At 54.6% G+C, this 26,822-nt stretch overlaps 2 protein-coding genes across 7 annotated transcripts in view; one reads left to right on the top strand and one right to left on the bottom strand.

Annotated features, from left to right (window-relative positions):
* Positions 1 to 20,609, top strand: part of Nrxn2 (neurexin 2) — a 107,365-nt gene extending 86,756 nt beyond the window's left edge. For 4 of the 6 annotated variants that reach the window (XM_059262111.1, XM_059262095.1, XM_059262105.1 and 1 more), the window contains 4 exons: positions 1,182 to 1,271; positions 4,342 to 4,667; positions 6,720 to 6,798; positions 19,532 to 20,609. In XM_059262111.1, the coding sequence (XP_059118094.1) occupies positions 1,182 to 1,271; positions 4,342 to 4,667; positions 6,720 to 6,798; positions 19,532 to 19,836 (800 nt within the window). In that variant the 3' untranslated portion in view covers positions 19,837 to 20,609. Of the gene's footprint in view, positions 1 to 1,181; positions 1,272 to 4,341; positions 4,668 to 6,719; positions 6,799 to 18,949 lie in introns of all 6 variants that reach the window. The other 2 variants (XM_059262130.1, XM_059262121.1) reach the window with 2 other exon arrangements.
* A 1,231-nt stretch (positions 20,610 to 21,840) lies between these two features.
* Slc22a12 (solute carrier family 22 member 12) overlaps positions 21,841 to 26,822 on the bottom strand; it is a 6,926-nt gene continuing 1,944 nt past the window's right edge. Inside the window, exons 2-6 of the mRNA XM_059253693.1 lie at positions 26,642 to 26,757; positions 25,866 to 26,080; positions 25,320 to 25,428; positions 24,895 to 25,098; positions 21,841 to 24,264 (exon numbers count right to left, since the gene is read on the bottom strand). Coding sequence (XP_059109676.1) covers positions 24,201 to 24,264; positions 24,895 to 25,098; positions 25,320 to 25,428; positions 25,866 to 26,080; positions 26,642 to 26,757 — 708 coding nt within the window. The 3' untranslated portion in view covers positions 21,841 to 24,200. The remainder of the gene's footprint in view (positions 24,265 to 24,894; positions 25,099 to 25,319; positions 25,429 to 25,865; positions 26,081 to 26,641; positions 26,758 to 26,822) is intronic.

The following is a 26,822-nucleotide window of genomic DNA, read 5'->3' as shown; positions in this document are numbered from 1 at the left end:
ACAGGGGGCCTGAGCTTGTTGGAGTGGAATCGAGATGGGGAAGGCAGAAAGGGAAAGGCCAGGGCAGAGCAGGGCCAAGGAGACCTGCAGGAGATGGGGTGAGAGGGCTGCGGAGAAAGGGGTGTTTGGTCGGGGTGAGGCTCAGCGGACTCAGCAGTGAGGTCCTGAGAGAAGGCAGAAAAGCCTGTAGAGAAGGTGGAGTCTCGTAGCCTCACGGGTACCTAGCAATTGCATCCATGCACACATGAATCCAGGTGGGCGAATTTGTGAAGGTGTTCCCAAAGGTTCATGGGGAAGTGCACATAGGCTGGTCCAGACCCTAGTCTCTGGGCACTGGGCAAGTGAATGAGAGTAGGAGAGAGTTTAAGCACCTAGCTTCCCCTCTCCCCATGGCCTGCCACCCCATTGCCCATGGGCATCCCCAGCCCTGCGCTGTAGCAGCAGCCAGGACCGTAGGGAGCCAGGGCCGGGTGAGCAGACAGAAGCAGCTTGCAGGGAGAAAAGTGAGGAGGTCTAGGATCAGGGAACAGAGACCAAGGTGGAAGGGTATGGTGGGCCATGGGTATGGAGGGAGGTGGGAACCGGTGTTGGGACAGCTGGAGTTGAGTCCAGGAGATGATGGGAGCTGGCAATGACTTTGAGAAGCGGTTTAAAGCTCAGTGAAATGAGTGTGCCGGGCACCCCCTTAAATGCTGCATAAACCCTGCTTAACCCATCCCTCCCTCTTCTAAACCACCCTCTAAATGCAGTAACCAGCTGGACCGCCCCCTAACTTAAACCTGCTAAATGCCCCGCCCCCACCCCACCCCCCCTCTTTGGGGTGGTGAAGGAAGTGGGGCCTCAGCCTCAACAGCTTGACTAGATAAACCTGTTTAATCTCTGACCTTCCAGCTGCGGGGGGGGGGTTTTGTTTTTGTTTTTCTTTTCTTTTCTGCTTCCTTTCCCTTTTCTTGATGTTCCCCTCTCCTTTGGGTTACTCTCACCCCCATGGGTGGGGCTGGCTCTGGTGGAGCCTAGGGAGGGGGCCCCGGGAGGGGAGAGGCCCAGCATCTACTGCTGCCTCTCTCCTTCCTGTTGAATGTGGCTGCTTGCTGGGGTCTCCTGAGAACTGCATAATTACTTTCTAAAGCCTTTGGACTGCGCTGCCTGAGAAACCTACTGTCTTTCTAAACTTTTCCAAGGAAACTTGGATAACGAGCGCCTGGCGATTGCTAGACAGAGAATCCCCTACCGGCTTGGTCGAGTAGTAGATGAGTGGTTGCTCGACAAAGGTAATTAACCAGAATTAATTAACTAACTAACTAACTAACTAACTTTAAAAACGCGATCTTAAAGGTGCAGAGCTCTCTCCCCCACCCCTTCGCTCCTTCGTCATGCCCGTCCCCAAGCGGAGGGACAGTTGTCCAGGCAGGATGCTCCTTTCTGCCCCCTACACTCAGTCTGTCTGTTTCCGGGAGGTGGTTTGGGAACAGGGAAGGGAAAACCAGGTGCCTTCCTAGACTGACCCTCGAAAGACGACGGAAGCGCCCTCAGCGTTTGCTGAGCTATGACACCCACAGCAGGAGGGGAGCGCAGGCTAGAAGGTGCCTCTGGCCAAGTTCACCTCAGATTTACTTAAGGGCCACAGGGCACCTGGAGGTGGGAAGGGTTTGGGAAGCAAGGAGGGCAGAGCCACTGAGAGAGGGCTCAGAAGGGCTGTCGTGAGGGCAAGAAGAGCTGGAGCCTTGGGTCATACTCTAGACCTCTAAGGCCTTGGTCTCAGGCTCCTTAGGAGCAGTGCAGGCTGAGGGAGACTACGGGAGAAAGAGAAGGCGGTGGTCTCTTAGGGGTTCTTAGACGTTTCTGCCTGCTGATCTGCTGAGGAAGACAAAGCAGGTCCCTAAGAGGCCCTTCTGTGGAAAGTGAGGTACTGCTGTGTGAGAGGGAAAGCTTCTTGTCACCAGGGGAGTTTGGGGGCCAAGGGCACAGCCATGTTATTCCCGTTGGAGGAGGGGCGAGCTCTGTACCTCTAAGGCTAAACTCTAGTGGGGAGCAGAAGTGCTAAAACCCCCACTTAACCAGATGATAACTACTGTGCTTTAAACGTCCATGGGACTCCCCCAATAAAATCCCTCAATGTAACCTTCCAGCCCCTGATCCATGGGGCCTAAACACGCTGATAACCAGGTGTGATAAACCCACAGCAGGACAAAAACGTTAAAGGGACTGTAACAGACATCGCTAAAACCTGCAGCCCCAGCCACACTGGCTGCTCTCTCCAGTGGGGTGAACTTTAACCCTTTGAGGCATTCATGGCAGGTGGGGGCAGGGGCCACAGAGGCCATGGCTTCCTCCCCTTTACCCACCCTCCCCCTCTAGAATCAGAGAGGCCAAGGGAGGAGCCTGGGCTGAGACGGACAACTGTGATACCCATCCACCACCCCTGCTCTGGGATAGTTGGGAGAGCTGTTAGAGGAAGAAGACAACTTGGGACCCGAAAAAGGGAAAAAGGGAAGAGCTCCTTGGCCCTCCAGAAGTGACAATCACATCTTCTCTTTAAGCTTGTGTTTACTCTTCTAGAAGTGAAGAGAAAGAGGAACTCACTTTTGGTGTGGACTTTGGCCCAGTGCTGACCCTGTGAGCCTAGACCCCTCCTTGGTCTTGCTCAGCCCACTCCACCCACCGGCACCATGGAAAGAATGAGGGATAGGCTTGTCTAGGGCAGGGCTGGGTGTTCTTGGAGGGGATATTTTATTGTCAGGATACAGCAGGGGCTCAATAAATGTTTATGGAATGGCTCCATGTCCTACTTCCAAAACATGTCTGGAGTGGCAGTTCCGGGGAAGCCTTACAGTAAAGAGACCTGCAGTCAAAGCGGTGTGTGATGAAACTGGTTCCTCCTTTTGGAAGTCCACATGTCCATTAGTTTTGTAAAGGCTCTGAGAAGACTTTCTGGAGAGGAATCTGTTTACTGGAGCACTCATCTGACCCTTAGGGCCCTTCGCTCCTTTGTTTCTCTTATAATTCTCGTGCAGCAGCCCTCCGCCTCCGTGGGCAGGACTCAGCCACATGTGAGGAAGCGGGGCTGTTGGAGGGGGGTCTTTACTTGAGCTCACAGTAGGAGGGTGCCGGGGGAGGAGAGTTTGAGTAAGGGGCCCGTGGAGACACATTAGTGACACATCCTTGGCTGGACAGATGTTTGGGAGTCCTGGAGAGTCTGTTTCTAGGGAGAGGATGGGTCACCATTGCACTGTCTCAGCCCAGGCTTGGGGGGCAGGCTGACAGGTTTCTAACTCTAAACCAGATCTCTAACGAGGCACTAACCTGAGGCTAATGAGGGCTAAGGCAGGTCTTAAATGAAAGCAGCTGAGTCCATGGGAGAGTGGGGCAAAATTGTACTCCATCTGCCCCTCCCCAATAACATCAAAACCAAAGTTAAATCTAAACTTAAAAATAATAAATATGTTTTCTAAAAAACCAAACCAAAACAACAAACTCAGAGGGTTAAACTGACCCCCCAGGTCCACTAAAACCAAAGCAAGCAGCCAAGCTCCCTGCAGGGGCCATTCAGAGGTATCTAACACTGCCAAGTGCAGGGCCAGGTTGGAGCTGGAGCAGTTTTATTGGCTGTCAGCGAGCGAAGCAAGGTCCCTTTAACATTTTCCTTATCTGGGCTTGCACATCCATGCTGGGGGAAGGACTGTGCTCACCAGGGCCTGCTCCCAGGGCAGTGGCTGGGTCTCAGCAGGGAAGGAGAAGCTAGGCAGCCTGGCCAGCCATCATAGGGCACTTAAGGGTGGGACCAGCCCGGAGCAGACCCCTACTCTCTGTCCCTCATCTTGCTGCTTCCTCTGCTCGCACTCACCAACTCCACCTTGGCCTGGCAGGACTCCCTCCTGTCTCTGTTTCTGTCGCCACTGTCTACTGCTTCGGAGGACACCATGGCTTGGGGCTGGACATTGGGTGGGATGTTTGGGAGAGTAGCGAGAGAAGATGGGATGGAAGTAAAGGATAAGAAGAGGGTGATAGCCCCGGGGTGGGATCAGAAATGGGGACAGGTGCAGACGGAGAGGCATGTGCATGGTGGGAACAGGGCATGACCAGGCTCCCTTTCCCAGCCCATGTGTGTCCTGGTGGCCCTCTCCTGTGGGGGTCCCACGTGCCCGGGCTAGGGGCTCTGGTTAACAAGGATTTTCCCTTGGTTGTCTGCCTCTTCCTCATTCCTCCCCACCCACATGCTGGCTTCCTCCTGGCTTCCACTCTCCTCCCCTTGCTCTCTCCACCCTCCTGTCCCTTCCTGGCCCTACCTGGACCGCCTGCCTCTCCTCTGCCTGCCCCTCCCACCCCATCCTCAACCCTCAGGACGCCAGCTGACCATCTTCAACAGCCAGGCTGCCATCAAGATTGGGGGCCGGGATCAGGGCCGCCCCTTCCAGGGCCAGGTGTCCGGCCTCTACTACAATGGGCTCAAGGTACTGGCGCTGGCCGCCGAGAGCGACCCCAACGTGCGGACTGAAGGCCACCTACGCCTAGTAGGGGAGGGGCCTTCCGTGCTGCTCAGTGCGGAGACCACTGCCACCACACTGCTGGCTGACATGGCCACCACCATCATGGAGACCACCACCACCATGGCCACCACCACCACTCGCCGGGGCCGCTCCCCCACAATGAGGGACAGCACCACCCAGGTGAGACCCCTGCTGGGTCTGGGAAGGTCCAAGGGTCTTTGGAAGTGGGGTGGTTCTGGAGATAGCTCATTCTGACCTTGTTGTCATGGTGATGGTTTAGGGGAAGGAGACCTTCACATGGTAATCAGGGATATTGACCATAGGGGGGTAACCACTGTTTCTAGGGGGTCCAGAGTTGAGGGCAATTGACTGGAGAAGCCTACCCACGCTAGCCAGGAGGAGGGAAGTCTGGATGAAGACTGAGGGAGGGAATAGTGAAGAGGGTAACCATGCCAGAGCTTAGTGGACCAACTGGAGTTGGCTGGTGGCATCTTGGGCTGAGACGACACACTGGAGTGGTGATATGCAGGCTCCCAGCGTGGGCAGCCCCTCTCCAGAGGCTGGTAGAGGCAAGGAGCAGCCTCTCCCTATGCTGGAGTCTCTGTTGGGTTAGAGGTCAAGACTGTAAGTCCTCTGCCTTCACATATCTTCCACATGTGACTTGGAGTGAGCACCAAGCGCCTCAACATGGTGGGCCTCTGCCGCCTCCTTTGAGTGTGTGTTCCGAATGGCGGTGCAGAGTTCCTTGTGCTTTTTCTACACACACAATTATCTGCCAGATCAGGAGCTCCCTGGATCTGGTTGGAGTCTAGGGGGGCCACACCAAGGAAACACAGCTCTGAGGAGCAGGCAGGCCTGGCTTTCGGGGTATATAGGACTGCCTAGCAGCTAGGTCCCCTGATTGTCACCAGTGCCGGTGCTGAGTACTGGTTATGGAGTGCTTGTACCTGTCACGGTGACCTAGCTAGACCACTTCAGCTCCACAATGCTTCTGTCTGTCTTCCCCAAGTGTCATAGCTTTGGCTGTTGAGCCTACAGGCCCAGAAGAATCTTGGGGTGTCCATGAGGACGTGTCTCCTCCACCCCAGCCTGTCTTCAGCTTCTCTTAGGGCTGGGCTTGCTGGGTTCTGGGCTCTTCTTTCTTGTCAGTCTGTCCTGCAGGAATCCTGGGGTTGGGCTGGCTAGGACAGAGAGACAGACAAGCTATAAGGCTTCCTCTTTGTCTTCAGTGCCTAGAAATCTGGGGGATCTGAATGCCCAGGGGCTTTCTCTAGGGAGTGGGGAGCCCTAAGAAGAAGGCCTGGGCTAGCTACCTGCCCTCCAGGTCCTCCAAATCACAGCTGATCTTAGTAGAAGAGGGTAGGCTGACTAGCCATGTGGCAAGGAGAGTGGACAGCCCCAGGGAGACCCTGGGTGGGTAGCAAAGATGGAGGTCAAGGAGGCAGAGGGAATAGGAGTCCATGACTGTGTCCTTGGGCAAGGGCTGTTGGGTCTGAAGTGGAACCTGGGGAGCAGCAGGATAGGACCCTCTCACCCTGGCATCCTTGACCTCCACCCTGGCTCTCTCCTGATCTGAAGTCTCCCAGCCTCCCTTCCATCTTGGACTTTGGGTCTCCCTCTGTGGCTCTCTTTCTCAGCCCCTCTCCCCCCCCCCAGGACTTCCCCTCCCCCTCAGGCTCACTCATCTCAGGGTTCCTCTTTCTTTGCAATCAGGAGGAGAGAAAATGCTGACAAAGTCGACTCCTGTTGTCATGGCAACCATAGCCCTAATTATTGTGCGGAGCCTGGTTCTCCCTGTGGAAGGGGGTTGGGAAAGATGAGAGGTGATGGGGTGGGGAAGCTGGAGATGGGGAACTCCATCTGGTTCCCCCTGTCTATGGACCCCTCCCTCTGTGCCCGGGCCTCTTCCATACACTTTACCCCTGCCCCAGGCACCCTGGACCCCTGGTATGCACCGTGTAGCCCAGGTGTGGCATCCCATCCCCTGGCTCCCCAGCGTAAAGGATTTGACACACGCTGTCTGATCTTTGAGGGCCATAGGGACCACAAGGCTGGCTCTGTTTAGTATCCTTTAGCGTGGGAAATTGAGAGGCCAAGTCATTCAGCGAACGATGGGAGAACTGGCCTGGCCTCGGGCCTCTTTTCTGTGCTGCCCCACGTCCCGGGAAGCAGCTGGGATCTGCTCACCCACTGGAACCCTCTCTTTCCCTGCTCCTCCTCTTATGCCCCCAGAACACAGATGACCTCCTGGTGGCCTCGGCTGAGTGTCCAAGTGATGATGAGGACCTGGAGGAGTGTGAGCCTAGTACTGGTGAGTGCCTTTCCCCCCTCCCCTGCCCCGGGCCCCGCGACGCTGCTGGGGAGGGGGGCGACTGTCTGCCACCTGGCCCCAGCCCAGGGTGTGCTGCAGGCTTTAGCTTTCTCCTGCAGTCCCTTTGTAACGTAGAGGACCCCAGGCCCCTCACATGCCCTCTGTCAAGGTGCCTTTTAGTGTCCCGTCCTTGGAGATAGTGAAGTCTTTAGCCTGGGTTACTAGGGGTGGAGAACTAAGAGGAACTGGGAGAAAAGAGGGAGATGTGGCTGTAGAAACATAAAGAACTGCAACTCCCATTAGTCCTGGAATGGGAGGTGGGGGAACTACAACTCCCATCATCCCTCAGGTCCAAAACTACAACTCCCATCAACCCTGAAGACTGGCACTCCCTTGGCCACTCATAGGCACTCATAGTCTCTGTTGGCCCTCCCTTGACCTCCTGCTCAGCCTCAGGGACTTATCTGGTGTTCTTGAAAGGGTCCCCAGGTTGCCAGGCTGAGGAGGACAGTTACTACATGGAACCTCTGTATCTGGCATTGCACTACACGAAGTTGCCCCTTAGTCCAGACATGCAGTCCCCTGGGGAGATCCTAGCTTGAGAGGGGCTGTAGGAACACAAGCTATGGGGAAAGGTTTCCTGAGCGGTGGCCCAGGGACTCTGCTTAATGTTGCTGGCTGGAGCCAAGGCTACAGCTACAGAAAGCAGCTGAGCAAGTTGGGAGGGAGCTTGGCATGCTGGGTGAGAGCATGAGAGTGGGGTGGCCCAGTGGTTGCTGGGCTGCTCATCTGAGTAGGTTGGCAGTGACTGAACAGTGGGAGGTGGGCACTGGGGGCTGACAGCAGGACTGGAGAAAGGACAGGATGTGGCTGGTGGGAGCTCACAGTTGGGGAACACAGGCCTTGGCTACAGCCTGAATGAACCCATAGGAGTGGACGGGACACCCACATCCCATGCTTGGCTTCCCAGAGACTTCTCTACATTACCTTCCATGGTGGCACCTGGACTAGAAGTTTCAGCAAGGCTGGGGCACATGCATGCAGGGATGGAGAAGGGCTGTGACTCTGACCTGGGGTCAGGGGTCTGGAGGGCCTACCAGCTCCAGAAGAGACATTGAAGTTGAGGGTGAGCTGCCACCCAGTTAGAGTGTGGGTAGATAGCGTAGAATCATAGACAGTGGAGCCTGGGGGTCCTGGTCACAGACCAGGAGTGGAGACCCCCATACCCACAGGCTGATGCCCTTCCATCTATCCCTCTCATCCTCAGTAGTCCAGAGCCAAGTGGGGTCGTTTTGTGGTCCTGCACCAGGGCAGTCATGGGAGGTGCCAACGGCTGGGCAGGAAAGACTTTTCCGTCCACAGCTCAGGGCCTGTGCATCTGGGAGCAGATGCCCTCCTCTGCAGGAGGCCCCTCTTCTGGGAGCCACCCCTCCATCTCTTTACACTGCAGATCCACTATTGCTTTGGGGATGCTTTGGGCACGAGGCAGAGTCTGCCCACAGCACCTCTCAGCACTGCCTAACGCAGCAAAATTATAGGCAGTGGCTGGGGATTCCTACAGCCAGTTAGCTGCAAGGATTGACCTGTGAGAACTCTGGGCTGAGACTATGCCATGGGGAAGGGGTGCAGCCTCATCTTTCATTCTGGAACATAAACTCTGTGATGATAGATTTCTGTTCTCCCTCAACCCTGCAGAGCCACAGCACACCACACAGAGATGTGCCACACACACATACACACCAGGCTGTCTGGGGACATACCCTGGAGGGTCTGATGTCCCAGCCCAGAGTCTATCTAGAAGCCTGGGCATGACCTCCAGGGTGCTCTCTGGTATCCTGAGCCATTTCAGGCTTTGTTAGACCAAAACGGTAAAGTGGACCTGAAGTGGATGGGTCAGCTGCCCCCAAGTCAGGGATCCCAGAGATCACTGACCACTGTGCCATTCTTTAAAAAAAAAAGATCCACCATGTGAGGGAAAGATAATGGAGGTGAAGGAAGACTGGAGGCTGGGAGTAAGGAGGGCTGGTGTCTGGCCCAGCTTTGAAAATAAGTCCTGGAGGCAGGGTGGAGTGGACCTGGGAGTGCCAAGGGCAGCTCACCTACATCATGCTAATCCATAGCTCTGAAATGCCTACTGTCCTCATCTTCCCATGGGAAGCCAGGCAGGGATCAAGATTACTTCTGGGTGCCCAGGCTGACCTGGACCATGCTCCTCTGCCCCTCTCATCCTGGTCTCTCCAGTTAGAGTCTGCTTTGGGGCCCCAGGATAAGGGAGCTTTTTCTAGCAGAGCAGAGGTGCCTGGCTAGTGACAGGCCGTCCGGAGCCTGACCCTCCGGTGTCTACCCTCCCCACTTTCAGATCTTCATCCCTGGGTGGGTTGTGGGCCCTGGGATCATCCCTGTTTGGCCTGTCCACCCCCCCATCCCTTCCCTTCACTCAGCCCCTCCACAGACCCCAGATCCTGTTCTCTTCCCTGCTGAGTGAGTCTGTCATCTAGCACGTTATTTCTCTCAAGGCTGGAGGTTCAGTCACACAGAGTATTATTAGAATTTTCCCTAGTGGGAGTTTAAGGGACATACACCTACAGTTGGTAATGTGACACACCACCCTTGCTGGCCCAGCTGTCCTGCCCACACATTGTATTTCCAGCCTGGCCCCTGCAGGACTGTGGACTTTGTACCCCTGAGACAGAGGAAGAACACTAAGACTTATATCCACAGAGATCTCTATCCATATGCACATGCATGTGCTCTGACCAGGGATACACACACATACACCCATGCATACACAATTATACATTGCCTGGAAGCTCACATATTGCTACATAGACACACACACACGAACACACAGACACACACACACACCATGTAAAGTGCATGGTATTTATACCCAGATCAACAGAGGCACGTAGACGCTTGGAGTCATATGTGTGCTCGGATGCCCTGAAATCCATGTACACCCCTGAGAAATCCAGAGAAACACAGAGCTGCACAGTGTACACAGTCCCATGAAGCATACTGTGTCCCAGAGCCACCGAGTGTCTCATGTACATGCTTAGAGCTTCATGAACATCTAGAGACGCCTGGACTCACAGCTGCTCACCTGCTCAGCCCCCGAGAGTCACACCTGTACATGCTCAGCTGCGCAAAGGCTCCCACACTCAGCACTGTGAGCCTTAAACCCACCCTGGTCCCTTACACTCAGGGCTGTGTGGAAACACATGCTTAAACCCAGAGGCAGCTCTCACGTGCTCACATCTGTTGATGATACAGACATGCTCTGAGCCAGAAAACCTCCTCATACGTCATATACTCAGGGCATGCACTGTGTGTTCAGATCTTTGTGTGTATGCTCACCTGTGCTCACACTCACAGACGCACATGCCTTGTGACGTGTCCTTGAATGCAGGGTTATACATCCGTGCTCAGCTCACAAAGGCATATAACTGTGGACTGAGCTACTTGTGTAACATCTGCTCACATATGTGTACAGACCACAGTCCCACATATGTGTTCAGACTTCCAGATGCTCACATGTTTCCTAACCACAGACACAGCATTTGTGTTCAGGCATGAACACAATTTGCTCACACTCATGGAAGCATGCATATACATGTATCCATAGAAGTGCCCCTCATGTCTGTGTGCACAGGTGTCATATCTCTGTCCATGTGTACTCACCAAAATGCATATGTCATTCTGTGGAGGGAGGTACTCATGGACCCACATGTTTGTCCCCACAGAAGGGGTCTCTACACACTGAGGTGTGAATATGTACTAAGATCAAAGGAGCATAGGTACACGTTGTCAGAGGGGATGTGAGTGCTCAGACCCCAGAAGTCTATGCACATGTATACGTTTGTTCAGGCTTACAGACATGCACCCTTCCACACTGTCCTCAAGAGAGGGGACCATACATTCATGCACACACACACACACACACACACACACACACACACATTTATACCGAGACCTTGTAAAGCATATGTACACACACACACACACACACACACACACACACACACACACACACTCAGTTTCACAGATATATACATGTCTATACATTCTCCACAGAGACATACATGTTGATCCATACAGAAGTACATCTACATTCACTCAGACTCCCAAAGAGGTGCATGTGCACGTACACACACACACACACACACACACACACGGGCCTAAAGTGGCCCACACAAATGCTCACAGACACAGGTGTATCTGTGTGCTCAGTGGTACCCATGTAGTGGCACACAGATGAGCACACACTTATCTGCAGACCTGTAGGGCATGTGCACACTCAGACCTAATCCAGAACAGTGTCTGCTGTGTGTTCATTCCCAGGGGTATGTATACAGCTATTCAGACCCACAAGGGCACACCTACATGCTCAGGGTCACCCAGTTTTGTAGAGACATACGCACATGTGCTTGGGGGCATATGCCTAGGAGCATGGAAACACAAACCTTCCTATGCATACAGGTTCACGTGCCAGATGAACACCAGCGCCATGCATTTATTCTACACACACCCCTCCTCAGTGTCACCCACCCAGGAATGAAACCCTCAGAGGCATATTGCTGGCTTCATCCCGCAGGTGCACACATTTTGTCATATGCACAGAAGCATGTGTCCGGATTCCTAGGAGCTTCCAGAGTGACACTAGTTTGCTATAACGGACACTCCACAGCCTCTGTGGCTTAACAGAGACCTCCAGTCTCTTTCCCATGAGTTACAAACGATGCTTCTGACTGATGGGAGCTGCTCTGGTAATGACTCGGGGCCTGGTCTTCCATCTTGTGGCTGTGTCATCTTTAACTCATGACTTCTCAAGGTGCAGGAATGAGCAAGGGATCAGAAGCAGGAGGTCTCCATGGACTGGGCCTGGAGAGGCTCTTCCCGCTCACATTACATTCCAAACCTGGAGCTCAGTTTTGGGATGACAGCTGAGCTTCTGAGAAGGCCAGGAGCCACCACCTTATTGCACTCCCATGTAGAAGCACATTCAAGTTTGGGGACCAGTAGAGAATGTTTTGCTTAAGTCTGGACTGTTGGATCACCAAGGATCTTCTTCATTTGACCTTCTGTCTCAGAATGTCCTCTAGTGCCATTCCAAGAATGACAAAAGTCTTACTCCAAGAGGTTGTTTGTGGGGGATGCTGGCTTACTCCGATCCACTCAGACCTGCCTCCTCTGGTCCTGAACCGAACTGAAATGATCATTATCTCACTTCTTCCAACATATCCCTAAAGTACAGTGGTTCTGCGGAGGTAGACCCTACAACAAAAGCTCATTCACGGAAGAAAAGAGGTTGGGTGTAGTGGTGAGCACCTATAATCCAGCACTCCAGGAGTGGAGGCAACAGGATTGCAAGTTCAAGGTCAACCTGGAGTATATAGCAAGACCTTGCCCACTCCCACCTCCACAAAGAGGTGGGGGTTAGGAAAGCCGGGAAACACATGTGATGCCTGGGGTCGTTTTCATGCACAGAGCACACATGCCTGAGCACAGAGGAGGAAGTCCATGCTTTGCTAGGCCGGCAGGCTTTGTTCCTGCAGTGGCAAGGACAGGGTCTCCAGTACATCCTGCTTCTGCCCTCTGGGGAGGCTTTAGGCTGCCGCTCTGCTGGGCAGAATGTCCCCATCTTTATCCTCCATGGCCTTTCAGAAGTGGGTTTTGGGAGAAATGTTCTCCTTGGCTATGTGTAAGTGCAGACATCCCACACTGGCTTGTACATCTCTGGTGGTTCCAAGGCTTAGTCACAGCAGCCACACCACAGCCCTCCCCTAAGCTCTGTTCTCCACCCCCATGTCTTCTCTTGTTTCTCGGCTCCTGGCCTCTTCATAGTGCCGTGACTGTCTTGAGGACCCTTTAAATGGTAGGTGGAGAGACCACTCCTAAATCCTTGGGTAGAAAAAGACCCTCACTTAGTTGAGAAGGTCTCTTTCGGTCTTTACTCTGTGGGGCCTGGGAGCAACGGCTCTTCCGACCTCTGCAGGAATCACCCGTCAGGGTTGTTGTCTTCCCTGCCTCCCTGCCTGCCAGACAGCCAGTTCCTGTTGGGGTCTAGGTTGTAAGATGTTGCCAGAAGAGGAACGTTAGAGCTGGCGATCCTGGGCCCTACCCTCAACTTTCCCTTGGCACCCCAGCCTCAGCAGGTTGGCACAAGCAATGTTTGTACCAAATCTTTGCCACAGTGGCGTGTGGGTCTTCATCTTCCCTGCCTCCTAGCCTTTCCTTGTATTGTCACTTGAATGCCGTGGCGTTTTGTTACCATGACATCCATTTCAGGGGCTAAAGCCTGTAGAAGATAACATTTGTCCCTGTAACAGATAAGCCCTGAATCTTAGTGGTTAATACAAGAGAACTTTCTCACTCAGGCGTACCCTCGCTGGGCTCTGCCCAGAAGTTACACTAGGAATCCACATTCCCTTCATCTGTGGCACCTAGTGTGGAGGATGGAGCATGGCAGTCTGTTAGGAACAAAGAACCTGACAGGGTCTAATACTCAGCAATTGGGCCATACTCAATTGCTAGGGATGCTGGGAAATGCAGTCTAGATGTCAAGGTTCAGAAGGAATGTATTTATTTTATGGGGTAGTAGACTGCTTGTGCTCAGAGCTATGGTGTTTTGCTTGCATATTCTGAGGGACACATCCACACAGCATATACACAAAGCCCATGCTTCAGGCTCATAGGCACCAGACATGAGAGACCCATTCTCATGCACACGTCTGTTCACACTCACTGACATACACATAGGTATCTCGGATCCATGAAGGTTGATGTCCTTAGGAATTTATGCTCGTCGATGTAGAAACACACACCTTCACAGGATGTATGCATCTGAGTGTGTGTGCTCACACATGTGCACATACTCTCCTGTTGAGTAGCTCACGTTCTCTGATCCTGAAGCCACTCTGGCCTCCGCCCTCGCCATGCTGGTGTTTCAGGTGCGGAGGGATACCATCCTTCAGGCTACAGCCCACAGTGGCATACTTCTCTGCTCCAACAGGTGAGTAGGGATGGAATCTAGCCAGTGTTCTGCTTGCTTAGCAGTGTATCCTGGGCCCTGAGTTGGCCGTGTTCACCAAGAAGAGAGTGGCTTTTATCAATATTGTGGACGTGTGACTTGCCAAGTCATGGACCTACAGAGCTGTGTCCATGTATAAGGGCTGCCTTTTCTCCTAATCCACTAAAATGCTGACCGTCTTGTCCCTCCCAGCTTGAGTAGGGCCCTCAACACTGATAGATGGGGTCTCAGCCAGTAGATGGCTTAGCCTGGGACACTCTGAACCTCAGGTGTATGTATATGTCTTCTGTGGGGTAGGCATATCTTGACTGGATAGAAATTGGGGTTCATAGGTAGATTTATTTTTATTTTTTTATTTTATTTTATTTTTTTTTAGACAGGATCCCACACTGTAGCCTAGGCTGGCCTCAAACTCATGGATTCATGGTGATCCTCCTGCCTCAGCCTCCCAAGTAATGGAATTTACAGGTAGGAGCCACTGCACGGGTAGATGTCTCTTTAAGTCTTCTGTGCCTTAAAGGTTGAAAGAACTCGGCTTACTTTCTGTGAGTGCCCTAGAAAGGGGAGTGTTGAGATAGAAGAACTGCTTGGGAATGGCTGCTGGTGCCCCAATCAGAATGGACTTCTCTAGCAAGTGGGCTCAATGGGCATTGAAACTCTATTTACTTGGGATAAGGAAAGCAGGAGGGCGAGTGTGTTGCAGCTTTGATAAGCATGCACCTGTATTTTGCAATTGCTGCAGCTGCCAGAGGTGAGGGCGGGGCTGGAGGCTGCCTGGTGTCCTTGCAGAGTCTGATGGCTTCAGGGGCCACAGTCTTCCATTAGTCTCCCAGTGATGCAGAGCTGGTCACAGGACCCTCAACATCATGAGTCACCCTGAGTGTTCCTCTTGCTCAAAAGCTCAGTGGGAGGGCCAGCAGTGGGACCATGCCAGTGAGAAGTCTCTGAGGTGTCCTCCCTTGCTCAGGCCCTGACTCTTCCCCAGGGTGAGTTTTCTAGATCTTTCCTGGACCAGTGCCCCAGGGAAGCCCATGCGTTGATATGACTCCAGTGCCCTATAATCCAGGTTTCATGAGGGTGATGTGGGAAAGCCATGTGAGGCTCTCTGTGGCCTATCACTTTGGAAAAGGTTTGTGTGAGGGCGTCAGGCACAGAGGAAGTAGTATCGGAGAAAGATGCTGCTGTGCAGAGCACTGGTGGAATCATGGGAGATATGGTCGCAAACCATGGATAGAGGAAAGGTGGGAGAGCCCCCAAGGGAATGGGAGCTGCGGGGATAAGGCTGGGACCTGAAAAAGGAGCCGGGGAGGCCGTGGGGCCTGGAGGCGGGAGATCTAGAAAGCCTGTGTGTCTCAAGGACTAGTGGGCTGGGGGAAATGGTTGTGGGAGTGCCACAGGTTGGGCAGGATGTGTGTGGTCCAGGCCCTCACTCAGTGTAAGGCAACAGGTTGGTAAAGAGCCAAGGTCTGTGTCCTGGTCATTTTGACGAGCTGCACCCTAGGGAAGAGTAATGACACTTCACTGTGTCCCTAGCGACGGCCAGCTGGTTGAGGATCATAAGCCAGGTTAGGGAAAGCTTTGACCCTGGAGTTCCTGAGGGCAATGGTAACTCAGTCTAAGATGGAAAAGATGGAAGGCAGGGCCAGGAGAGGGTGCAAACTGGGCCTGAGGACAGGGAGGAAGCAGGGTCAGGGTTAGCTCTCAGTGGTGCCTGTTGCCTAAGATGGCGGAGCAAGAGGCCATGTGTAAAACTTAGTCCATGAAAGGTGCTCAGTGCTCCCCCATGTACCTGGCCCACCTCAGAGGGAGTGCCAGGGGACTTATCAGTCACTTCCCCTCGAAGAGCAGAAGGACCTCAGCTCCGTGCCAGGCTCTGCTGGCTGCTAGTAAGATTGACAGATGGGACTCAGGCCTTTGGGCCTTCCCTGGCAGTGAGTCAAACTTGAGCCTCCAAGACAGAGTAGGGAGACAGAGCCAGAGGCACCAGGAGCAGAGGGCATCTTCTGGAGTCAGCCTGGAAGGTGAGGCATGGGCTGGATTCTGAGCATGTGTGAGTTATCCATAGGGAGCCTGTTCTGAATAGAAGGCAAAGGTTAGGAGGCAGCAGGTAGTGTGGGTGAGCAGAGAGGACCTGGCTGAGCTTAGGATTCACGTAGGGAGGAGAACCTGCTGTGATTAGACCCATGATGTCACTACTTGAAGGGCAGGAGCTTTCCTGTGAGCTGAATTTGCCCTTGTGCAGGGATGCAGACACTGGGAACGGGAGGACCATGGGAATGGAAGGGTGCACTATGTTCCCACATAGACTGGAGGGCCCATCAGGCCAGGCCTTGGTCAGGCTGATGATCAGCACTTCAGGGAAGGACATGTCCCTAGCACAGGACTGTCATTGGCCATCCAGTGGTCTCCAGTGATGGCCAGCTGGTTGAGGATCATAAGCCAGGTTAGGGTAAGTTTTGACCCTGAGTTCCTCAGTCTGAGATGGAAAAGGTGGAAGGCAGAGCTGGCGGAGGGTGGAAGCCAGGCCAGTGGATGGGAATGGAGCATTGCTAGGCTTAACCTGGGCCTGAAGCTCACTGCCCTAATTTTACTTATTTTGGTTGTTTGAGACAGAGTCTTACATACCCTAGGTTGGCCAGAGCTTGCTATGTACCTGAGGATGACCTTGAACTCCTGATCTTCCTGCCTCCACCTCCATAGCGCTGGAATCACAAGCATGTGCCACCATGCATGGCAGTATTCTAGTTTCATAGATGAGGACTGGGGCCCAGTGGGGGTGGGACTTGTCTGTAGTCACACAGGAATTCAGTTGACACACCATGTAGCCTTCTGCCTGGGTTCTCAGGTGAGCAGCCCTGCCAGCCTCCTGGAGGCGTGGGAGTGATGGTCCAGGCTTTTGTGGCCCCTGTCCTGGCCTCCGGGAGTCACAGAAGGGACTGGCTCATTCATTCATTCATTCACCTCACTTGGAAGCTCTGCTCTCTCCAGGCCTCAGTGTCTCCATCCACTAGAAGCTGGGTTTGAGGGCTGGGATGTGACTTGGAGGTAGAGCCAGAGTGCTTTGCCTGGCATTCATGAGGTCCTGGCTTCCACCAGTGGAACTGGACAGTCCTGGCTGCACAAATGCTCTTGGTTCAACGTTTCATTATGGCCAAGCCTGTGGTGGGCTAGGAACTCTGGAGCTTTAAACTTTGCATATAAGGAGCCTGATGGGAAGTGCAGCTCGAGAAGGTTGGCAAGGTTTCCGCTTCAGTGGCAAGGTTTTGTTGTAGCCTCTGTGAGATTGATGGAGCTGCTGTGGGAAGGGCCAGCAGAGGTACATGAGAAGTGGACCCAGCCAGAAGCCTAGGGTAGGCAGAGCAGTGAAATCCCTGGATGTGAGGCTTGGCCTGGCTGCGGGATCTGCTACTGGAAGCCTTGGGATGATTACCACAGAGGGGTGTAGGACTGTGGGTGTAGATGCCAAGTGAAGTACTCAGGTAGGGATGGGGGGTAGGCTGAGCTGGAGGTAGAGCCAGAGAAGAAGTCTTCAACTCCATTCCCGAGAAGCCCAGAGGCAACCTTCAAAGCCAGAGTTTGAGCCCTCCTTCTAGCCTAGAGCTTACCCAGCTTCTATCTACCAGAGGTCAGAAGCCTGGAGCACTTTGGTTAGTGAAGAGGCTCAGGAGGCTGATGGGAATTGTAGTTGTTGACCCAGAGACTGATGGGAGTTGTAGTTTTTGTAGTTTATGCCCCCTGAAGGGCTAATGGGAGCTCTAGTTCCCGCCCATGGGGAGCTGATGGGAATTGCAGTTTCTGTCCAGGGTACTGAAGTTTTCAGACTTAAAGGGAAGACTTACACCCTCCCCACCACAAGGTCTCCCCCATTAGTTACCATGGGCCCTGTTTTAGCCAGCGAGTCCCTCCCAGATGGCTGTGTATGTATTTTCTTTTATTTTTTTGCTTTCTTCTTCTTTCCGTTGTTTTATTATTGTTTTAACAATAATAAGAGGGCCAGAGGCAGTCATAACCTGGCCAGGTTCTGGCGGTCCATGGGGGTTCTGGGGAGGTGGTTGGGGGGAAGTCAGTGGGGGTCAGAGGTGGAGGGTGAAGAAAGGGGAGAGTTAGGTTTAGCTCAGAAACCATGTGACGCCCAGCCGCCCACACTCCCAGTCCTCCCCACACCTCCACAACACCCAGCTTCAGTGTGCCTGACCCTCCCTCCCTACTGTTCCACACATGCATTCCCGTTCAAAGTCTCCTCTCCCGTGGCCACCGAAATCAGCCCCAAGGCCCTCCCTATGGCCAGCCCCCTCCCCAAGCTCACACCCACATAGGCTCGCCACCGTCCTTCCATGCCCCCTTTACCGACCCTCCTTTTCCCACCATGACCCTGAGTGGCGCCACTTCCCAGCCCCAGCCCGCACTGTGCGGATTTTAGCCTTGTGTTTAATGAGGGGAAGAGGGCTCGAGAGAGGGAGGAGAGCGAGCTTTCTGGAGGAAGCAGGCTGTCCAGGGTAAATCAGGGAGGGAGATGCCAAACAGATAGACAGAAAACGTTGTACGGAAAAGTTGTTTTTTCTTATTTTTTTCCGGGAGAACCCGCTTACACAGCTCTGTTTGTAATTTTTTTCTTCATGCTAAAATCACACGGCCTATTTGTTGATGTAAGTTGCCTGAATTCCGTGGTATGCTATCTTCTTTTTTAAAAACAAAAGCAAAAAAAAAAAAAAAAAGCAAAAAGAAATATGTAGAAAAAAAAACCCTAAAAGATATTGTTGTTAGGTTTGTTTAAATGCTGCTGTTGTATGTTTTTAAAGCCTTAAACCAGTAGAAAAAAAAAATTTCCGTTTCTTTTCAATTTCCTTTCCTTTCTGTTCCGTTTGGTTTCTTAAGACGAAACAAAAAGACCAAAACCCAGAGTCACAGAGCCCGCGCGTGGGGTGCCCAGGGCATCCGAGCCGCAGCCCGCTTAAAGCGCAGGCGCTGGCCGGCTGGCGGGCGGGCCCGGCCCGCGCTAGTCTCCGCCAAAGCCGATTGAACCGATTTGGGTGTGAGGCTGTTGTTTCTCTCTCTGTGCCGGCCGCCCGCGCCCCGGCCCTCGCTGACGCCCTCTCTTCTCTCTTCTCTTTCTTCTTCTAGGAGGAGAGTTAATATTGCCCATTATCACGGAGGACTCCTTAGACCCCCCTCCCGTGGCCACCCGGTCCCCCTTCGTGCCCCCGCCCCCCACCTTCTACCCCTTTCTCACGGGCGTGGGTGCCACCCAAGACACCCTGCCCCCGCCCGCCGCGCGGCGCCCGTCCTCGGGGGGCCCGTGCCAGGCTGAGCGCGACGACAGCGACTGCGAGGAGCCCGTGGAGGCCTCGGGCTTCGCCTCCGGGGAGGTCTTTGACTCCAGCCTCCCCCCCACGGACGACGAGGACTTTTACACCACCTTCCCCTTGGTCACGGACCGCACCACCCTCCTGTCGCCCCGCAAGCCTGTGCCCCGACCCAACCTCAGGACAGATGGGGCCACGGGCGCCCCCGGGGTGCTACTTGCGCCCTCCGCCCCAGCCCCCAACCTGCCTGCGGGCAAAATGAACCACCGAGACCCGCTGCAGCCACTGCTGGAGAACCCACCCCTGGGGCCCGGGGTCCCCACGGCCTTCGAGCCGCGGCGGCCGCCTCCCCTGCGCCCCGGCGTGACCTCAGCCCCCGGTTTCCCCCGTTTGCCCACAGCCAACCCCACGGGGCCGGGGGAGCGCGGCCCGCCGGGCGCGGTGGAGGTGATCCGTGAATCCAGCAGCACCACGGGCATGGTGGTGGGCATCGTGGCGGCGGCGGCGCTCTGCATCCTCATCCTTCTCTACGCCATGTACAAGTACCGCAACCGCGACGAGGGCTCCTACCAAGTGGACCAGAGCCGGAATTACATCAGTAACTCGGCCCAGAGCAATGGGGCGGTGGTGAAGGAGAAGGCCCCTGCTGCCCCCAAGACGCCCAGCAAGGCCAAGAAGAACAAAGACAAGGAGTATTACGTCTGAGCACCCAGTCCAGGCACCGCGCCCCACTGCCAACTGCTCCTCCCGGGAGGGCCCGGGAGGAGGGTGCGGCCCTCTCCCTGCAGGGGGACCTGGGGACTCTCTCCCCAGCTGCCTCAGGCTTCTCCCACGAAGAGGAAACGCAAAAAAAAGAAAAGGAATATAACTACGTGCTCATCCCCTTCCCTCCCGCTGCCCACGGCGCCGCACCGTCAGCTCTGGGGCTGGCTGTCCTTCTCAGCTCTGCGCCTGTCAGGCAGGGCACGTGCTCACAGCCCTGGGTTGATTTATTTTTTTAAGGGGGGTAGTTTTATTTTGGTGGGGCTGGGCGGGAAGGAAGGCTGGGGTTTTGTAAAGTGTCCACTGCGCCGTCCGTTTATTTCCCTCGATTTTCTTCCTCCCTGTTCCTCCTGCCTTCCTTCTCCTTCTCAGCCCTCCTGTCCCGGTTCAGGCTTGCTGTGTCTCTTGTCCCTACCCTCCTCACTCTCCCCCCTTTTTTTTTTTCTTTTTTTTTTTCTTTTTCTTTTTTTAAAGATTTCTGTTTTCTCTGCTTCCCTCTCTTTGGATTTCCAGAGACGCCGGGAGAAGAGGCGTGGGAGGGTGGGCCCAGAGGGGCCCAGCTTGGGTGGCTGGGTCCGGGCAGTGGGGTTCATTCTCCTAGTGCCCCAAGTCCCCTCAAAAGGAGAAGCTCCTGCCTGGGGCCGCCTAGGGATGGGGCTTGGGTCTGGTCAAGGCCTGTTGTGTGTGTCGCTGCCGGGCAACGTGCATTGCTGGGAAGCCGCTGGAGGAGCGGGGTGGGGGGGGCGGGGGGAGGGGAAAGGCAAATGCAGATATATATTAAAAACAAATAACCGAGGTACTAGAGCTGTGGTCTGTGGCACCAGCTTGCTGCAGGTGCAGGGAAGGGAGGGAGTGAGGCTGTGTCTGCGGATGGCTGGGGTCACTTCTCCGCCCAGGGGCTCCCTGCTCCCCCACTTTTTTTCTCTTTGTTAACAAATGTGTCTGAGTCTTGGAAAACACCCCAAACCCGGAAATGTGTGGGAAAAAGAAAACAAAAACTTTCCAAATTCCAACAGTCCTGTGTAGTTTGTTCTGGGTGGGTGCTGTTAGATCCTGGGTCTGGGCCCCAGTGCTGCGGTCGGGGCCTCAGTGGCTACACCTGGCTGTCGGTAAGTTTTCTCGAATATTTGTGTATTTAGTGTGAGAAGATGTATGTGCCCTTAGAAGGCATCTTACAGGAGGCAGTTCTCTGCTCCCACGACATCGGTCCTGAAGACGAAATTCAGGGTCCAGGCTTGATGACAAGTGGCTTTGCCCACTGGACCAACACTGAGCCATTTCGCTGGCCCAGTCCCCCAGCCTTTTGGGTTGAATACAACATTGGGTTATCGGACAACTGTTCTGTGTCTCACATTCAAGTCCCTGCTGGGCTGAGGGTGGGGGACACCTGTGGCTTGTGTGTGGTATTGGCTGGGGTTCTGTGACCTTGACTTCTCAGGTGTATACCAGCCACTCTTGTGGTACAGGATAGCTGTCACCTTTCCCAGTCTTTGGAAGGAGATATATATAGTCTCTGCTGGTGGCCAGGGTGGCAGTGGCTAGTTCAGGGCCCCAAGGTACAGATGTGGCTCGGCCCCCTCTGAGGACTTGTTTCTCAGTGCTGACGACGTTACCTGGCTCTGCTGTCCACATGTAGGATGTGCCTGACTCCAGGTGTGACTATCTGTGAGCTTGGCCTCTCCTTGGCCTCCTGAACCTACTGGCTTCCAGCCCTGCTTGTCCTCCGTGCAGCCTTTGGTGGGGGAGCCTGGGATGGTCCCACTGACTCATCTATGGGAGTCTGGGGAGGCTTTGACATGGGGCTGTGCTGCCAGCATGTCCTGTCTCCAGGTGGTCGTGCCCTCACCCCTGGGGCCTTGTGTTACTCTGTTCTCTGCTCAAAGCCCAGGCTTAGCTCCCCTTCTTCACCTGCACTGTTAGTCACAGAAAACAATAGGAAGCTCTTGGTGACAAGGGAAGGGACGGCTTTACTCTTACTCCAGCAATCAATCTTTACAGTGACCCTGACTGAGGCAGGATATGTTGTAGGGGTTGAAAGGATGGCTTCATTAGTGCTGGTTGCCATGCAACTGGGACTCCATCTGCCTCTCTGAATCAAGACTTGTCGCTCAAGGGCTTTGTTTTCTAAAGAAAGGTTTCTGGATGTGGCTATTGGCTCAGTTTACCTTTCCAAAAGGTTCTCTTGGCTCCTCCACTGTTGGAATCCCAACAGCTTTGAGGTTAGAAACTCCCACAGTAGGCATAAAAAAGAGGGCATATCTCAAATGGGTATGGGCAACAGCCCGAGTTCAGCCACTGCCTTTTGTCAGGTGACTCTTCAGACACACTGATGCTGTCACTCATTAGAGTGACAGAACCCTTTGTCCTGACCGGGGTGGCCATTCCGAATATGGATGGAGGAACATCTCTGTCTGTTTGTGGAGCCAGAACACTGTGGGAGAGAGAAGGATCCCTCTCTCTGCTGAGCTCTGCCTTCTGGAAGCTTCTAGGCATCCTGTAGCCGCCCCCCCCCCCCAAAAAAAATAAAATGCAGCCAGTTCTGGAGTGACAGAACAGATGTCCTGAGACATCGGGTGGTATAAATATAATCTACCCTCTGTCTGGGGAGTATCACTAGGAAGTGTGTGTGTGTGTGTGTGTGTGTGTGTGTGTGTGTGTGTGTGTAAATGGCCAAAGGACATAATCTCCCAGAGGCTCAGGAGCTGCAGCTGAGGAGCAAGCCTGCAGGACCAACATGTCAGGCAGGTCTGTTTCTGTTTCCCACCCACCTTTTGTCATGTGTACACATGTGTACACGTGTGTGTTGCAGCCTTTTGTGAGGTACCTGAGAGCCGCCACACAGGTGGATGCGGACTGGTGGGCCAGCTACTGAGCCACTGAGCAGCACACTGTCTCTGGGACACTGCATGGCCTTTCTTGTGAGCAGTCCCAGCAGAACCCAGAGTCCTGGCTGGTTTTGAGAGGGACAGAGGTCTTGTTGCATGCATTCCTATTTTCCTAGATGGCACCGTGGCCAGGGCAGGGCTCAGGAGACGTACAGACAGAGACTGTGTTATGGGCAGTCTGTTTCCCCAGGCCTCAGTTGTCCCATCTGTGAGAAAGGATAGTACATCACAAGATGCAGAGAGCTATGATGTGAGAAGGACCATGAAAGGGGCTGGTAACAGCGGCCCCAAACCTGGTCCAGAACACAGGAAAGCCAACCTTGGGAAAGTCTATGGTGAGAAGGCCTTCCTCCTACCCTGTAGACTCTTGCAGATCCTCAGGCGCCCAGGAGAGGCTGTCATTCATTTAATTTTCTCTTTAGCCAGTCCCTCATCCCACCTTCCAACAGGCTCTATGCATGAGTGAGGATGTGGGGCAGGGGACCAGTGACCCTCAGGGAACTTACTTGCTGGAGGGTGAGAAGAGGCAGATGTGTAGCCCTAACCATGGATACAATGCCACCAGAGTCATGGGCTGGCCCTGAACCTTGGAAGGAAGGCCCCAGGGTGGGTCTGAAAGGCTTAGGAGAGTGTCAAGTGGGAAGGCAGGAAGAAGACCCAGGCAGAGCTTGTTGATAGGCACGTGACTGGAGTGGGGAGAGTTGGAGAGAGGTCAGGTCAGCTGACCAAGGGCCTCAGTGACACTGAGAAGCTGAGACCCCTGCGCTTGTGCTGAACTAAAGAAGAGGATGGTCAGTTCTGAGTCCTGGGGCAGCTGGGGCAGTGAGCAGTGGGACGTGTCCCGGGGCCTCGGCCTCTCTCTGGTGTGCAGCCTCATGGGGGAGTCGGTAATGGCAGTGTTTGGGGCAGCCTCTGTCACTCAAACTCTGTTAGAGGGAGGTCCAGAAAGGCAGCCCTCTAAAGGGACCCCTGGAAACGGAGCTCTTTGCTTCCCGTGGCTGTCGGCAGGGGATAGAAGAACCATCCTTTCCTCCTCCTCTTCCCTCATCCCCTCCTCTTCTCCCTCCTCTCCTTCTTCCTGCTCCTCTTCCTCCTTCCTTACTCTCTCTTTCTCTTTCCTTCTCCTTCTCTTCTTCCTCCTTTTCATTCTCCCCCCTTTTTATTAAATTATTTATTTGTGTGTATCACTGGGGGAGGGGTCACTGTCCATGTGGAGGTCGGAAGACAGCTTTGGCAGTCAGCTCTCTCCTATCAGCCCGTGTGTGTCCCGGGAATGGAGTTCCTATGGTCGGGCCTGGCGGCGGGCGCCTTTCCCGCCATCGCCAGCTCTACCCTTTCCTTTCCCTCTCCCTCTCTATCTTCTCCTCCTGTCTTGGTCACCATGGTCCTCCTCCTCCAGTCCTGTCATAGACTCTCAGGAGGCTACAGCCATGTAGACATCAGGGTGGACTGGCCTGCTCTGTCATGTGTCACCTTCTTCACTGACCTGTTCAGGAAAGAGAGAAGTGTGATCTAAGGGGTAGAGTGACCCCTGACCCTTGACCCACATCTACGCTGAGGACTGAACATCCTGCCTGGGGCTCAGGTCTGAGCTTACTGAGCATATTAAGGTGAGGTGGGTGGTGACAGCCTTGTCAACCAGCCAAGGCTTTAGTGGCAGAGTCTGCTGCCTGTGAAGACCCCAGCAACACCCACCACACCCCAAGACCTCTCCCTGACAAAGGCCAGCTCGATCACGAGCACTTTCTCTCTCTCCCAACCTCTCTGTGTGTCTTTCAAGGTGGACCTGGGATTGGCTGGGCCATTCGTTCCTCCACATGGTGGGATGAAAGGCAGAGGGTTCAAGTCCACCTGTCAGCCTGGGTCTCCACTCTCCCAAAGTGCTGTGTAACTCTGGCCCTCCCTTAGCTTCTGCTTTCTCCTCTGTTCAGTGAGAGGAGTGAGTCCCAGGCCACCCTGTTTGGGACTTCTATGGGAGGAAGAGGGGAGGGAGGAAGGAAAGGAAGGAGGGAGGAAGGAAGAGAAGGAGGAAGGAAGGGAAGGAGGAAGGAAGGGAAGGAGGGAGGAAGGGAAGGAGGAAGGAAGGAAGAAGTAGTTCCCAGGCTGGTCCACTCACTGTTTCTGGATGTCTTGAATGGTGTCGGGCAGTGGTAAGTTCTTGGTCTCAGGCAGGAGCAGTGCAGCCAGGCCACTTAGCACTGACACCACTCCATACACCAGCAGGGGCAGCCAGGAGCCATAGACACCTAGCAGCGGCACCAGAGGCCCTAGGATGGCTCCCCCTCGGGCTGCCACCTGGCCCAGGCCCACAGCTGTCATCCTGGGGAGGCACATTTGCCCGTGAGTCACACTCTGCCTGCCTCGGGCCTTGACCTCTGGCCTGGACCAACTCCACTAGGTCCGGGGAGGCCCAGTGGACCAGGCAGGGTGGAAGCTTAGCTGTGGAGCCCTGAGACCACGTGGAAAGGAACCCCATGGGGACCTGGGGCAGCTCTCCCCTCGAGCTATAGTACTCTGTCCTTGAGCCCGTGACAACCTCACCTGAGAACAGTGGGGAAGAGTTCACTGCTGAAGATGGTGACACAGGTGAAGGCGGACCCCAGTGACCCCAGCCCCAGCACAGCCAAGGACGAGCGAAGGACCTCCATCTCTGTGAATAGTGATGGGATCAGCAGAGTCCCGGGTCCTGTATTCCCTGGGCTGCTCCCTGGCCTATAGGCCGGTCTGTCAAATGTCTGAGTCATGCCTCCAGTGTCCATGCTGTGTCCCCAATCTACTGGCCTTCCAGCTCCTCAGAGCCAGACCCCAGGAGTCCTCCTCGCCTCCCTTCTCTCCCACCCTAATCTATGACTGAGTTCTGTGTTAGCACTACGGCTTTCCTAATCTCCCCTAAATTTCTACCATCCCATCTCTGCTCCACCCCGGTCACTCGCCTCCATACAGCCTCTTTCCTGTGGGTCCTCTGCTGTGGTTCCTCGCTGTCTAGTCTGGTTCCACATTCCCCTGCCTGGGGGAGGTAAGAGAGCCTCAGCTAGCACGCCACATTTTTGCCTCCTCTTGCTCACCCGCAGCTGAGCTGCAGCTCACCGTGGGGCACCAGTATGTTGGCCAGGATGCAGAGTCCTGGCAGCACCAGGGAGCTGGCCTGGCAGAGACGTCGGCCTAGGTAGTTGAGCAGCAGCAGGCTGCCTATCTTCACCGGGAGGTCCACAACCCCGACGAGCACCTGGATCAGGAAGATGTTGCTCCCCAAGGCCTGCAGGTTGAGGGCCAGGCCGTAGAAGGTGAAGCCGAAGGCAAACCTGGGAAGGAGGGTGGGTGATCAGCCTGGAGCGGCTGTTCTTCTGCCGGCCCTGTCGGCCATTTCCAGGAAGAGAGGGGCTGGTGGTACCCGAGGGGGAGCCAAGGAGAGAATCTGGGTGTTTCTCCCTCTCTCTCTCTGCTCGGCACTCCATTTGGGATGTTATCTCGTTGGCTCTAGATTCCACTGAACAGTATCCCCACTACGGAGTCTTTCCTCGGTGGCCTAGGCTTCCAAGCTGGGGCAATAGCCGGTTTATGCCTGGTGCCTCTTAACAAGACAGGCCAGCCTGTCTGTCTGCTTCGTGTCTCCGGCTTTTCCACCCCACCGCTTTGATCCTCCTCACTCGGTCTCTTCTAGGAACTTGGCCCCGGAATCCCTGCTCACCAGCCCACCCAGCCTTGCTTGTTTCCTCTGGGACTCTGACTATAGACAGCAAGGTCCCTGAGCTAAAGGTCATTCTAGAGACATCTCTAGCCGGTGGCCCCATCCCTGGTTGGCAGCTGCCCTGACTTCAGGCCTCCCCACAGCTGGTAGCCTCGGGTAAAATGGCATCTTCTACCAGCACAGCATGGAGACGAAGGTTCGAAGGCGCAGCCTAGGTGTGTGGAGTAGGGTGCCTATCGTGGCGCGGGTTTGGTCCCCACTTGGCTCCTCCTGCGTGGCTGACCGCAAGACCTGTGGGAGTGGGGACTGTTAGCACCAGGTATCTGCAGGCCCCCTCCTCCAGGGGCCCTCCTTCG

This window comes from Peromyscus eremicus, chromosome 1 (assembly GCF_949786415.1).
Source record: "Peromyscus eremicus chromosome 1, PerEre_H2_v1, whole genome shotgun sequence".
Classification (NCBI taxonomy): Eukaryota; Metazoa; Chordata; class Mammalia; order Rodentia; family Cricetidae; genus Peromyscus; species Peromyscus eremicus.
The sequence above is the reverse complement of the archived record's forward strand: the minus strand, read 5'-3'. Positions and strand labels throughout refer to the sequence as shown.